General features: G+C 40.0%; 1 protein-coding gene across 8 annotated transcripts in view; it reads left to right on the top strand.

Moving 5' to 3' along the window:
• Nucleotides 1-13,843, top strand: part of nrxn2b (neurexin 2b) — a 694,839-nt gene that overhangs the window by 350,931 nt on the left and 330,065 nt on the right. For 7 of the 8 annotated variants that reach the window (XM_075451532.1, XM_075451531.1, XM_075451530.1 and 4 more), the window contains 2 exons: nt 1,271-1,474; nt 4,745-4,771. In XM_075451532.1, the coding sequence (XP_075307647.1) occupies nt 1,271-1,474; nt 4,745-4,771 (231 nt within the window). The remainder of the gene's footprint in view (nt 1-1,270; nt 1,475-4,744; nt 4,772-13,843) is intronic. The other variant, XM_075451527.1, reaches the window with a different exon arrangement.

Raw genomic sequence — 13,843 nt, 5'->3', positions numbered from 1 at the left:
AACTGAGGGCACCTCAGTACATGGTTTTTGCATATCTGTGGAGGTGAGTGAGTGACTTTCAGTGACAAGGAGGCTAATAACAAGAAGACATGGGATTCAAATCAGGACAGTTGAAGCTGAGGATAAAATTTCTTTACCAGAATAGTATTATTTTAACAGTTTAGTCAATGGATGCTCGGATGACAAGTATGGTTTCTGTGATGTTCTTCTGCCATCTAGTGGTGCTTAATATTACTGCAGTAATAAGTCAGTTTTCTAATAATAATTCTTTCTGTAAACAAACGGAGGTCGTAGGTTAGTATCAGAGGAATCCATGGTGTCTCGGGCTCTTCCACTAACAGTGCATGTTGTTGGTATGTTATTTGTTTCATGAAATTTTTTCTAATTTCGAGAAGTAAAGCTGTGTTTGATCAGTATGTGTTTTAAAAAAGTCACAGCCTCCACCTGATTATTGGCCCAAAATGGGGATTTTTCTGCATCTTTTAACATCATGTATTTGCAAACTAAAACAGAAACGCTTCAAGCACCCTGTGACACTGACTCGTGTTGGCCTACGGTGAAACACATCGACCCAGACTGCAAGATAAGAGCAACCCTTAGGGAGCTGTCACTCTCCACAGCAGTCTACTTTTGATGGAGTTGATTATAGTTGCAGTAACCACAGCTGTACAACATGTTGATAAGGATGTTTCTGAAACCAGCTTAACCTTTGCTCTTGACATTTGATTCTTTTTTTTCATATGTATTGTGCTTTCTCTGGGACTACTAAGGAAAACAAGTCCAGGAAAAAAATTCTTTACAAAAGCAAACATTTGTCTGAAATACGGTACATTAAAGCCTGATTATATTTACTGACTGTAGAAAGGAGCATTTACAAAAACACATTGCCAGATGTATAGAAGTGCAGTCTAAATGCTATCCATCATTCTTACTGAAAAAAACCTATTGATCTTACTTTGCAGATAATAGATTTTATCAGATGAAATTAAATTAGAAACGCATTGATTGAATATACTTTATTTTTGCATTTCCAACCCTTTATGTAGTTTTGAAGAAACTGTACTAGAAATATGTCTGTTTGGAAGGTTGTCCAATGAAATTTTCAACATTGTTCAGACTGAATTTGATAAATACTGTCCCTCGGCTGCTAATACTGGGCTTTCACATCAATTTAACTTCCATGCCCACATTCTGGATTTATCATTCTCTCTCTCTCTCATTTCCTTTGTTATATCTCACTGACTTTAATCTCTCCCTCGCTCCTACACAGAGGCAACAGTTCTGAGTTATGACGGGAGCATGTACCTTAAAATCATGATGCCAATCACCATGCACACGGAGGCTGAGGATTTAGCGCTGCGTTTCGTGTCCCAGCGGGCGTACGGCCTGCTCATGGCCACCACCTCCAAGGAGTCGGCTGACACCCTGCGGCTGGAACTGGAAGGAGGCCGTGTCAAACTTACTGTCAACCTCGGTAGGCCACCGTGATTCATCATCGGAGTCCTTGCTAAACTTGTCCTCTCCCCTGTCTCCTCATTTTCACCCTATAGTTTGGCGCTGTATGCCATTTCTCAACTGTTCGATAGATGTGAGGGGGGAGTTTCTAAATTTGTGTCTCATTTACAAAGGAAAGTTATTTGGTACAAAGTTGACTGCGCAGTCGTTTTTTGATTTTTGATTATTATTATTTTTGATTTAAATCAAGTGGGCCACCAGTGCTCAAATGCTTTTTGAAAAAAACCGAGGTACAAATACAGAAACTTCTTCTCCACGGACAGTTTGCAGCAAGAAATCCAAACAAATTAAGAATACAGAAATATCCCCATGGCACACTCTTTTTACCCTCTGTTGGGAGCCACCCAGCAGTAATTCATGTTCCATACTCTTTGTCCCCTGTCTCAAATCCCCTCTGCATTCACTCCTTTATTTTTTTTGTTACTCTGTGAAGGCCCTAATTCCCTTAAAAAGGTCCATCTCTAACAGTATCCACGGCCTGACCCTGAGCCTTAACTCTTAAACCTGTCTCCAGAGGCTCCACAGTGGCCTTTCTCCTGTCCTCCTTTTCTATGTGGTGCTGCTCCTCTTCATGTCTTTTGTGAAGTTAGTTAAAGAGCTGGTTGGTTCCACTTCTTCAGTTCAATTCAGTTTTATTTGTATAGTGTCAAATCACAACTAATGTCATCTCAAGGTGTTTCAAAAATACAGTCCAGTTCAAGCCATTTATAATCTAATTTGTGTAATCCGCTCAGAATCCAATAAAATCAAGTCACTTTTATCCAAATTTGCCTAATTTATACAATGCCAATTTAAAAAAATAGCTTTGCCAAGGAAACCAATAAATTGCATTGAAACTTCTCTTAGATTCAGTCCATCCTAAGTATCCCCAAGCCACAATACTACCAGTGTGCCAAAAGAAAAGAAGGGTATAAAATAAGGGTATAAAAAGCAATGCTAGTGGGGAGAAGATTGGTAAAATTATGCAATGAGAACAGTTTGGAAGATGGATGGCTTCAGTGAGAGGTCTGGCTGCAGGACTCAACACTTATTAACTTATTCATATTTTATTACGAGGGATGTTATTGCTCTGGGGAAGATGGGTATCACCTTTCAGCTAGTCTGTCCTGACTTTTTGAAGGACCACACCCTCAGCAGTGAACCACGAGGAGCAGGACAGAGGTGCAGCTGGGAACAGAGGAGTTCAAGTCAACCTTGAGACAGGGAGAGAGGGCACAGGGATAAATTAAGGTTTCCCTTTCACTTCTCCTTCTCTCCTCTTTCTCTGCACACTATCTCTGTCAATCACGAACACCTGACCTTGCTAAGACTCAGACGATGGATCTTTTCATCCCTTCAATGGCCTGTATGTCTGCGGCCCTCGGATCAAACAGTCAGAGGGACCAGCTGTCAGCTGTAGTTGTCAGAAGTTTTGCACACATCTGCACTCTCTGCATGTGGCCACAGCTTTTACTGCTGGCAAGTTTCCCACTTAGGCAGACCTGCAAAAAGTCCCACGTCTCTGCGTCCACTGGCAGAATTTCAGGGTTTCCTGACGCCATTACTTTAAAATTGATTTTCATAGCACTTTTGCCAAAAAAGTTAACCACAAAAGGGAAATACATCCCACAATCAGGAGGTAATCCTTCTGATCTGTTAAGACCGTAATCCCTATCAAAGTCATTCAAATCTTGGTAATTATTTTTTTAGGAATAGCTATATTAAGATTTAATATTCTATTAGTTATGTTTATTGTTGATAATCTGTTCCTTGTGTTGACAGAAGCCAAGTCCACCATAGAAGAGATGGCAACTGTCATCTTAAAGTTCAACACCATAGACTTTGTATTGTAAAAATTTGATATAAACGTATTGATTGAAATCGTCAGAATAGCTCTTTTTTCCCCAAATTTTTTTATTATTATCAGAAACCTTTACAGCACTGCCAACATATGTGGCCCATGAATGCATTTTGCTTGCATTACTATCACATCTCTACAGAGTGATGCCGGTCCCTGACTGTTTGTGTCCACTATTCTGTAGCGGTTGACAGCTCTAGACCACAACCCAACCACACTGCCACATGCACATTTAGTTCATAGCACTAGATGTAGAAGTCTGACAGGGATGATTATTTGATACTTTAATTATATTATCGTCAATCTATATTAACTCTCATCCAAAAGGATGTCAAAGATGTGTGCTATCGTGCCAGATTCGGTTACTTGTTTAAACAAAAGCTGTTGAAAACTGAAACTCATACTTAAAGCTGAATTTTCAAGTTGAAAAATGACCACTTTACAGTTCTGATGGCACAATTTTGCACCATTTGTTGTGTTTTTTGCCACACGGCTAGTACTAAAAAGGACATCGTAGAGATTTATTTCTAATGTGCACCTGGTATACAGTGGCTGGGATGTGCAGATCACCCTTTCCTGACATTTACACTGTTGGGTTTCTAATAGCCAAAGTGCAGCAAAAGGCAAGCAGATCTCAAATTGCAAAGCAATGGGGCTAAACTTAGAAGTGTGAAATGTTGCATCTGCTGTAGATCTGGTATAGCAGATGCAGGAGAACTGGAATTTTGAGCATACTGTGAACGTAATGGTTCAACAGAGTTTGTGTAAAATCCTTGAGAAGACGACCCCGCCGTCAAAGCCAGAACATGTTGTGCAGTTGAAATAAAAAGGTCGAAACTCCATCTCGAACTTGTGCTGAAATGACCTGAAAAATAATGGTATTGAAAAGGATTTGCCATGTTTAACTTCCGAATTGCATTCCATCAAAGGGAAACTTAGAATTTTAGGTAAACAATCTGAATTTAGACCTTGGCCCTGTAATCACTTAAGTTTTTATTATGCATTGATATTCCAACAATAGACCACTTTGGATTGTTTATTTCCATGAATATGATGAGAGTCTCTCACTACTGCGCACATATTCTCCACTCTCACACTGGTAAGAGAAAAAAAATGCCCCATGGCTTGCCTTCTCTTGTGCTTTGGTGCATAAGTGGAACAAGAGCGGGATAATGACATTAATGGAGGAAAAGGGTGATCCTGACTCAGAGCCTGTCCCCGGATGGTGGCCCCAGAGAAATGCTTGGTTGTCTGCAGAATGTACCTTGAAGGATGTAAAATGTCTTTTTTTCCCTCTTTATCCTTTCTCTTCTTTCTTTATTTTTGTCTCTTTCTTTCCTCTTTAACTTTTTTTTTTTGTTGATCTCACCATTTCGCTCTCTCTCCTGCCAGATTGTATCAGGATAGACTGTAGCCTCAGTAAGTGGTTCTATCCATTTTTCCAACTTAAATGTATCATTTTTCATCTTGATTCTGTGCTGTAGCGCTCTCTGCTTTCTCCTGTTCTCATGGTTACTGACATCTCTCCATCCTTGTTTTTCACTCTTTGAATATGCATCTTTTCTTTTTACCATCGCTTATATTTTGACTTTTTGAGTTGTTTTTCATAAACCCACTATCTTTTTTTTATATAAATACTATTGTTTTTCTATTTTTACTATATAAGTTCAGTGATCATAATTTTCCTGTTAATTTCACAGATAATAAATGATTTACTTGCATAATTATCAGTATTTTTTTAATCTTTCACTTGCCTACAACACTCAGCTATGAAATTGTGTAATTTCCTTTTCCATGATTATAGCTTATTCCATTAATTTCCTGTCAACCATCGAAAGAATAAATAAATAAATAAAACAAACTACTCAAAGGCCAACTTGACACTCCTCTGTTGGATGTTCCTTTTTCCTATTATGCAGCACTGAGTCTCAGTGCCACACGACTGCACACACAGGTGTTGCTTGTTTTCTGTGTGGGACAAATTGTAGTTTTGGCCCCCAGAAAGCTAATTGCTTATCCACCAAGAGACCGCAACACCTGGTGTGTGCTTGTATTTTGGAGCAAGCTAATGTTTTTCTACCTCATGCTGACAAAATGATAGCAAACTGTTATTTCTATCATAGCCAATAACAATTGAGCAACTAGTCTGCAGGTAAGTGGTGCCAGCTATGCTGACAAAAGGAGAAAACCTCATGTTTGCAACAATGTTTGTGTCTGTTGGTACTTCCCTCAAATTTAATGAGGTCTCTGTGAAGGGAGAAAGGTGGGGATTTGATGAGCCTCTAATAACATCTGAAGAAGTCGCAGGTAGTAAAGCATCAAGGTTTGCTTTCCTGCCTCCAAGTGTACAGGATGTTGAGAATTAATTGATTGGTATTTATCGATTCCTTGGAACAATGGGTAATTTTGCTGATTAAAAAAAATGCCATTAAAGTGTTAAAATGTTTGCTTTTGTCAATCAACTCTTTTCCGTTTTCTTTTCTTGGCTATTGAGATTGCTCTTTTATTAAGCTTGTTCCCAGTATGAACTATAGGCGTATTGTCATGGTGATGGTTAAAACTAAAAAATATATACTGTCAGTGGAAGGTACCCCTGTAGGCATCCGAATATGTTTGTATTTCAGCATCACTTTTTATCTTAAGCCTTGACCATATACATTACACCAATTAATGAAAATATCCACCAAGTATAGACTTGTGTGGAGAATTTCATCACTTGTAATGTCGACTGCCAGAAGCCAGATGCCAGTACCCTCGATTTACCACTAGATGTCAGAGAAGCTCTAGGGATGGCGATAGGATTTCCCACATGTTGGCAGGACCTGGAAGCTAAAACACGTTTTTTTTTTCCTACCCTTTTTGCACAGCCGCCAGGCTATGAACCATCTTTTCGTTATCCTATTTGAACTGGCTAACCTCATTAATGTAAATGATCTTTTATGGTCGTTGAATTGTAAAAGGATAAAGGTTTTGCAGTCAGTTCCTGGCATGAAATTTTGCAGGTTCAACCACAGTGGAAAGATCATTTCAGCTACACAGTTTAAATATTGATCCGGTTGTTCACTGTGGCTGCAATAATATGCCACAGTCCTTGAACTCTGGGCTTTGCAGAAAAATATTTAACTTCATCTTTATATTACCTGGTTGTCTGAGCATACTTTGACAGTTATATCCTGCATCATAACCATTCATTCACATGTATGATACTGTAAATTAAATCCCAAAATTGGAATATGTGCTCGAAAGGGAAAGCAGGAGAGTATATATTTTTCTTAGAGAGAGCAAATCACCTAAACAACAGAAAACCATTTAATTTTTTCTAAGAGATATGGGGTACAGCATTATGACTGATCTGTGAGTATAGGTAGCTTATCGGACAAAATAATGCATCACACTTTAAAGTGTCACACAGTATTACATTAGATTAGATTGACTTCTAAAACTACAGTATGTCAACTAATTACTCTTTTTTTTTTACCCGTTGTATTTCTCCGTTGTTCCAGATTTTAGGAGCATAAAACTGAAACGCAGCCTCACCTTGTTTAGTTCTGGGTATCAGCAGGAGACCCCTCCCTGAGATTCTCAGAGGCCGAGTTGGTTCATATGGCTCTAACATGTCAGAGATGTACTTTGGCACTAGACCATGAAGAGACTTTACTTTAATGTACACGAGCAGAGCTGTTTTAAAGTCTATTTTCTGAGGGACAGGAAGCCAATGCAGAGACCTGAGCACTGGACTAATATGGTCATATTCCCTGGTTCGAGTCAGGACTTGAAGAGCAGCATTCTGGATGTACTGCAGCTGTCTTACAGCTCGTTTAGAGAGCCCAGTGAGCAGGCCGTTACAATAGTCTAATCTGCTGGAGACACACATATGGATTACTCTTTCTAAGTCTGGTTTAGACACTATTCCTTTGATTTATGGCTATGTTTTTTAGATGTTAAAAAGCTGCAGATGTTATTGATTTAATGTGGCTGTTAAAGTTCAGGTCTGAGTCCAATATTACCCCGAGATTTCTAAGCTGATTATTAGAGAGAGAGTCTCAAGGTGACTGATTACACTGCCCCCGATGTCCACGCGATGCTGCAGAGGCGTGTCAACCAAGACAGCCCTACAACATCCAGAGCCTTGAGGAACTCAGGACGGACCTCATCCACCCGGGGCCTTGCCACCGAGGAGTTTTTTGACCACGTGGGCAACCTCAGCCCCAGAAATGGGAGGCCCCACGCCCGAGCTCCCCAACTCTGCTTCCTCATCGGAAGGCGTGTCGGTAGGATTGAGGAGGCCCTCGAAGTATTCCCCCCACCAACTCACGATGTCCCTAGTTGAGGTCAGCAGAGCCCCGCCCTCACAATACACGGTGTTGACGGTGCATCGCTTCCCCCCCCTGAGCCGCCGGATGGTGGACCAGAAACTCTTCGAGGCTGTCCGGAAATCATTCTCCATGGCCTCCCCGAACTCCTCCCAAGCCCGAGTTTTTGCCTCAGCAACCACCGAGGCCGCATTCCGCTTGGCCTGTCGGTACCCATCAGCTGCTTCCAGAGTCCCACTGGCCAAAAAGGTCCGATAGGACTCCTTCTTCAGCTTGACGGCTTCCCTCACCACTGGTATCCACCAGCGGGTTCGGGGATTGCCGCCACGACAGGCACCGACCACCTTACGGCCACAGCTCCGGTCGGCCGCCTCAACAATTGAGGCACGGAACATGGCCCATTCGGGCTCAATGTCCCCCACCTCCCCCGAGACATGGTTGAAGCACTGCCGGAGGTGGGATTTGAAACTCCTCCTAACAGGGGATTCCGCCAGATGCCAGACGCCAGACAAATGTACAGTAAAATGGAAACGTAGATCCACACCCAGTGCTTTGTAACATAACAAGTGATGGGTATTTGGTGCATTAAAAAGTGACACCCAGCATCTTTCAAACGAGCTTCAAGATGCGATGACCCTAAAAAGGGAATGTGTTGTAACCTAAATTTTCAATAGCCAAACTTTAGACCATTTAACAGTTTCTCTAGCTTTTTGTCGGTGGCAAATTCGTGGATAAATTAGAGAGGGTCAGAAAAGGGAATATAAAAGGACATAGGAAGAGTGTTCATTTCATCAGTTCAGTATATTACAGATTACAAAAGAAGATTTCCATCATTGCTATTCTGATGTAAGTTTTCAATCTTAAATGTGCTTAAATGATGATTTGGGTGTGGTTTTCTCTGGAAATGTTCAAATAACTTTTGTTTCATTTGAATGTGTTAAAAATGTATCAGGTTAAGGGAGTCAGAAATTAGTCAGTTGGGAAACATGCACATCTTGGTTTTCATTTAGTAGTTAAATATTTCCGAATCAGGCTGCACGGTGAGGTGGTGGTTCCTGGTTCGAATCCCGGCTGGGACCTTTCTGTCTGGAGTTTGCGTGTTTTTCCTGTGCATTCGTGGGTTTTCTCTGGGTACTCCGGCTTTCTCCCACTGGCCAAAAACATGCATTTTAGATTGATTGGTGTCTCATGGTTGTGTGTCTGGTTTGTCTCTGTGTGGCCCGTCCAGGGGGTTTCATGGTGACAGAATTGCCACCCCACCCCTGTGACCCTGAATTGGATTAAGTGGGTATAGAATATGAATGGATGGATATCGCAGAATATTTTTTTGTGAACTAAAATAACTATTTATACTACGATAAGAACTTTTACAAATAAGCAAATTAATCTTAATATTTTTCGATTTATTTCAAACAATAATATTTACCTGTAGGACCACCCTGATGACTAATAGTGCTGGGAAATTATTGTATTGTTGTCCAGTGCTGTCAGCAAGCACACCCACACCCGCAGCGGCACATGTAATCACAGGTTCCACATGTTGTGGGCAGATACAGTAATCTGAGAATGTACCCACACACTCACACAATGCCAAAACGTATTTGTCATTGAAGCTTTCACCCTCCTCATTCTTATCGTAACTGCATCCACCCAGGTTGTCAGGTGTCACACTCCTACCCCATTTTTTTTTCTTTAAACACAGTGCTGCTGAAATATGTGGCACAGTTCATGTAGACCTGTAAACTATTTTGATTGCAGTACTTGTTTCTTGAGAGACAGCAGGTGTCATTGTCATTTTGAATTTGAATGGACGGTGTGTTCAGTCTATATATTTGTATTGAACTGAGGTCTTGCAGTACTTTCCTTACCTGCTCACTGTCACCTGTGTCCAAGACAATTGTTATAACCTGCAGTTTGATTCAGTCACCTGTGCTGAGTGTGCAATGGTTGAAAGAGAGGAAAACTACCTTTTAAGAGGAAGAGACTTACAGCAGAACCAGACTACGTGCTACGTGCTAAGAGGCTACGTGTCCACGACAACGCTCTGAAGCATAAACGCAGATGTCCGTTTTTTTCCTCCACAATTTATCTGCGTTCTCACGAGCGCTTGGGGGTGGATATCTGTCTATCCATGGGAACAGGGAAAACGTATAAAACTCATAAAACTCGCAGTTTGCCCATGTAGTATGCACGCCCCGGACGTGGCAGTAGCAACAATACCTTTGGTATTGTTATATGAGTTATATTGTTATATATTAATAAATATGAGAAATGCCTGTTTTGTGGCTACTTCCTCCGCGTCAGTTGGAAGAAAATGGCGAAGCGCGGCGGCAACAACAGTACGCCTTCAAACTTTGTTTGGACAGATGATGAGGTCCAGTTGCTCCTGAACACGACACTGAACTACAAAGCCAGGAAGGCAGTAGATAATGTGGATTGGGAGAGTGTCCAAAATAAATATAGTGAGTGGGAGTCGTTCATAACTACCCACTTAACGTGTGCAAAAAACGCACTTCTGCGTTTTGAACTGTTCCTACGGCGACGAGAGGTTGGATCGTTTTCAAGATCTCCACTCTGGAGGGCGTTTGCGTTTTCTCCGTTTTGAACTCCTAAAAACGCCGTCGCCGTGTGCAAGATAGGCACATCTGTCGAAATGTTCTGCGTTTATCTGTCGTTACCGTTGTCGTGGGCACATAGCCTGAGGCTATCAGAAGGGCCTGCGATCAGCTCGTGGGTTGAGAAGACGGAACAATGCAATGGAGCTGTGTGGGGATGTGTGAGGAAAAGCATTTCAAAGCATTAAGCATTTCCGCATCAGAACTCTTGCTGTAGCGATTTTGGAAGATTATTTTGGAATGTTTTCAGGGAATTTTTGAAATAGTTCTATAACAACGAATTGCCGTAGTCTAGTCTTGAAGAAACAATTGTTTGGACTAGTTTAACTGAATCAATCTGACCTGATCAGATTTTTTTAAATGTTTTTTTTTATAAATTGTGATTTAAAATACTTAAAAAATAAGTTATCTTAAAATAATCCAAAGCTTCCTTACTTTAGTTTTAGAAGCCATTGTAATGTCATCTATGGTAATATCTAGGCAGTGTGTTCTTTAGACACTTGAATCTGACTTTAGAAGCAGAAATTGTTGACCTTTATGTCTTTAAGACATGCTTGTAGTGTGATCAACTGATTGGTATCTGGCTTCATTGATAATATTAGCTGAGTATCATCTGCATATAAATGGAAATGTATGCCTCTGTTTTCCTATGGAAGCATAGACAAAATTAAAAATATCTGTTCAAGCACAAAACCCTGTATGACTCTGGTGTGTGAGGAAGACTTGTTCATGTGAAAAAATGGAAAATATAAGATAAATACTACTTAAACTAGCCTAATGTGGCTTTTTTTAATTCAAACCTCTGTAATAGAATTTTTTGATCGATCGTCGTATCAAGTGCAGCACTGAGATCCACAGACACAAGTCGGCTCAAGAGTCCATGAGGGAGATCATTGGTAACGTTCACCCGTGTTGTTTCTGTGCCATGATGTGCTCTGATTATATCTGAAGAAATGATCTGCAACAATATTTCTATAGAACCTTAAATATAAAGAGGACATTGTCTATAATTGGCTAAGACACCTGGATCGAGTGCAGGATTTATTTATTTTTAATTAGAGTTTAATTAAAGTAACCTTAAAAGCTTGATAAACACAACCTGATAATGGACATAGATTGATCACATCCACAGTGAAAGTGTTAAAGGGAAAACCCCCTTTAACAGTCTGATTGGGATGGAGTTGATGGTTTAGACCTTCCTACTAACTGAAATTGATCAGATAATCTATTACAGTGTTTGTGAAGTTTGACTGTGTGTTTAAGTTAAACAGCATATGTTCAAATTGTATTTCCTTTATTTGATTTAATCCTCAAAACCTCTTGACCGACCAAATGTGATGTGATGAGGCAGAGGAATAAAGGTCAAACTAAATTTTGACTTTCAACCTTGATAGTATAGTACAAACATTTTGTCTTACTTACTGTATTTCCATTTATGTTGGCATATTTCAGTAAGTTACTGCAACTATTGCTTGTTGTCCTGGTAATGTATGAGAAACTTAAGGATGATTTACTTTAATGATTTAGTGACTTTTGCACAGTTTTGTACATGACCTAATTGAAAAGGGTAGACAAAGGTAGACACACAAAAATCAAACTTGCTGACAGATGAAATCATCAGAGTGGTAGTGGAGAGAGAGAAACTAGCCATATATAGTGAGTAGTGGATTAACAAACAAATACAGAAACACAGCTTGGGAGTGTGAAGCCTCAGCATTAACAGAGCTGTGACAGGCTCCAAGTGGAAAGGGTCTGACCTTAACTTAAAAAAAAACAAAACATCATTAATACCTTGAGTCTGATATTTATTTTTTTCTTATAAAACTGATCATTCCTCTCATATTGCTCAGAAAGATCATACAAAATTCCTAAGCGACTTGAACCCATTTTGTTCCCAAACTACAACACCTAAACATAACTGATTTTCCTGCTTACCTCTAAACTAAGTCGAGACTTAGCTTAGAGGTAAGATAATTTCCATATCAAAGGGAGGTTTTCCACCCATCTGGACAATGTTTTCTATGTAAGTCATACTTAAGATCAAATTGAGTGTATGTGTATGTATTTTGGGCTGCACGGTGGTGTGGTGGTCAGTACTGTCGCCTCATAGGTAATAGGGTTCCAGGTTCCAGCCAACTCCTGGCTGAGGCCTTTCTGTGTGGAGTTTGCATGTTCTCCCTGTGTATGTGTGGGATTAAGCAGGTATAGAAAATGGATGGATGGATGGATGGTGTATGTGTTCTATAAATGAAGTGGTTGCACAAATTAGAAGACACACAGTCATTGCAAATAAGTAATGAACTGAAGGGCAATACTTTTGACCAAGTATATGTAAGGAAGGTGATGAAACGCAGTTGTAGCTGTTGTTAATGCTGCGCAAATGTAGGCGATTTTTTTGTTGATGTTTTTAGGTTCAAGGTTTTATGTGGCAGGATATGATAAAAAGTAATTTAGTTCTCATCAGGTCTTCAGATGAAGTAAATGAAGACCTTATGAGAACCAGATGACTTTTTATAATATTATTTTTAAAGCAGTGTGTGAAAAGTGTCTTGTCTTACAGCTTACAGAATTAAAAGGGTAAGCAGTAATCAAGTTCTGCTAAACTTGGACTGAAGTATTTAGAAGTGTGACAACATAATGCCAAGGAGAAAAGACATCAGCAACGAGGCAAAGTGTGGCAGGGATCTTTTGCATTTCAATTTGGTATTGTTTTTATTGAAAAAAATAACAACATGGAGAAATTAGTCTGGTGTATTTTTTCATTTTGAGGTTGTTAGCACTTAATTTAAAGATCTGGTAAGGACCAGATAATCATTAATATGTCCTGATACGTAAAACCAAAGAATTAAAGGAGGATGTACTTTTTTTTGTATTCTTTTGGACATGCCTGGAGTTTCTCCCCCTGGTAGTTCTGAAGTATAAAAAGAGGGTGGTCGGATCATATTTGAATGTCCATTGAGTACCACTGTGAAAAACTAGACTTGTTTGTTCAAATTTCAGTTTGGAAAATTCTAATGTGTTTTCTATCTACATAATAGATAAAGAGTACTCTTCTGACTCCTTAACTTGCCGAGCCCACGCTTTCTTTGCACTGGTGTACTTGAACTCTATCTTTTGAATAGATTGAAATAGATTTAGCACTTAATACAATGGCCATGGTCTCTTACTCCACTAAAGCTTTCATGTTTTCCTCACTTGTGAATTGTTTGGATAAAACCATTTGCTTTACCACTAAGTATGTGGTTTGAAAATCATGGGTGATACATATGTAGCAGGAGGAATGTTCTTCTTGTAAACTGAAGTAAATTTGCTTATTGTAGCTGTTTCTTTTTGCATCTGGTTTCGGTGTAGGCCCTTGCTTGGCTACTGGTGGATTGGCGCTGGTACATCCCTCACTATGATGGTATTGTGCCAAGTGTGTGTTTCTTGGCCTTAGGTTAGCTGGTTTAGCTCAAGCTCTTTCTCTCCCTGGAGCCAACAAGCACTTGCCTGATTGGTATGTATGTATGGTTTGCCTCTCATGGCCGGCACTTCCTTACCGTCATACATGCCAGCTAACAACT

Source organism: Odontesthes bonariensis, chromosome 19, assembly GCF_027942865.1.
Source record: "Odontesthes bonariensis isolate fOdoBon6 chromosome 19, fOdoBon6.hap1, whole genome shotgun sequence".
Classification (NCBI taxonomy): Eukaryota; Metazoa; Chordata; class Actinopteri; order Atheriniformes; family Atherinopsidae; genus Odontesthes; species Odontesthes bonariensis.
The sequence above is the reverse complement of the archived record's forward strand: the minus strand, read 5'-3'. Positions and strand labels throughout refer to the sequence as shown.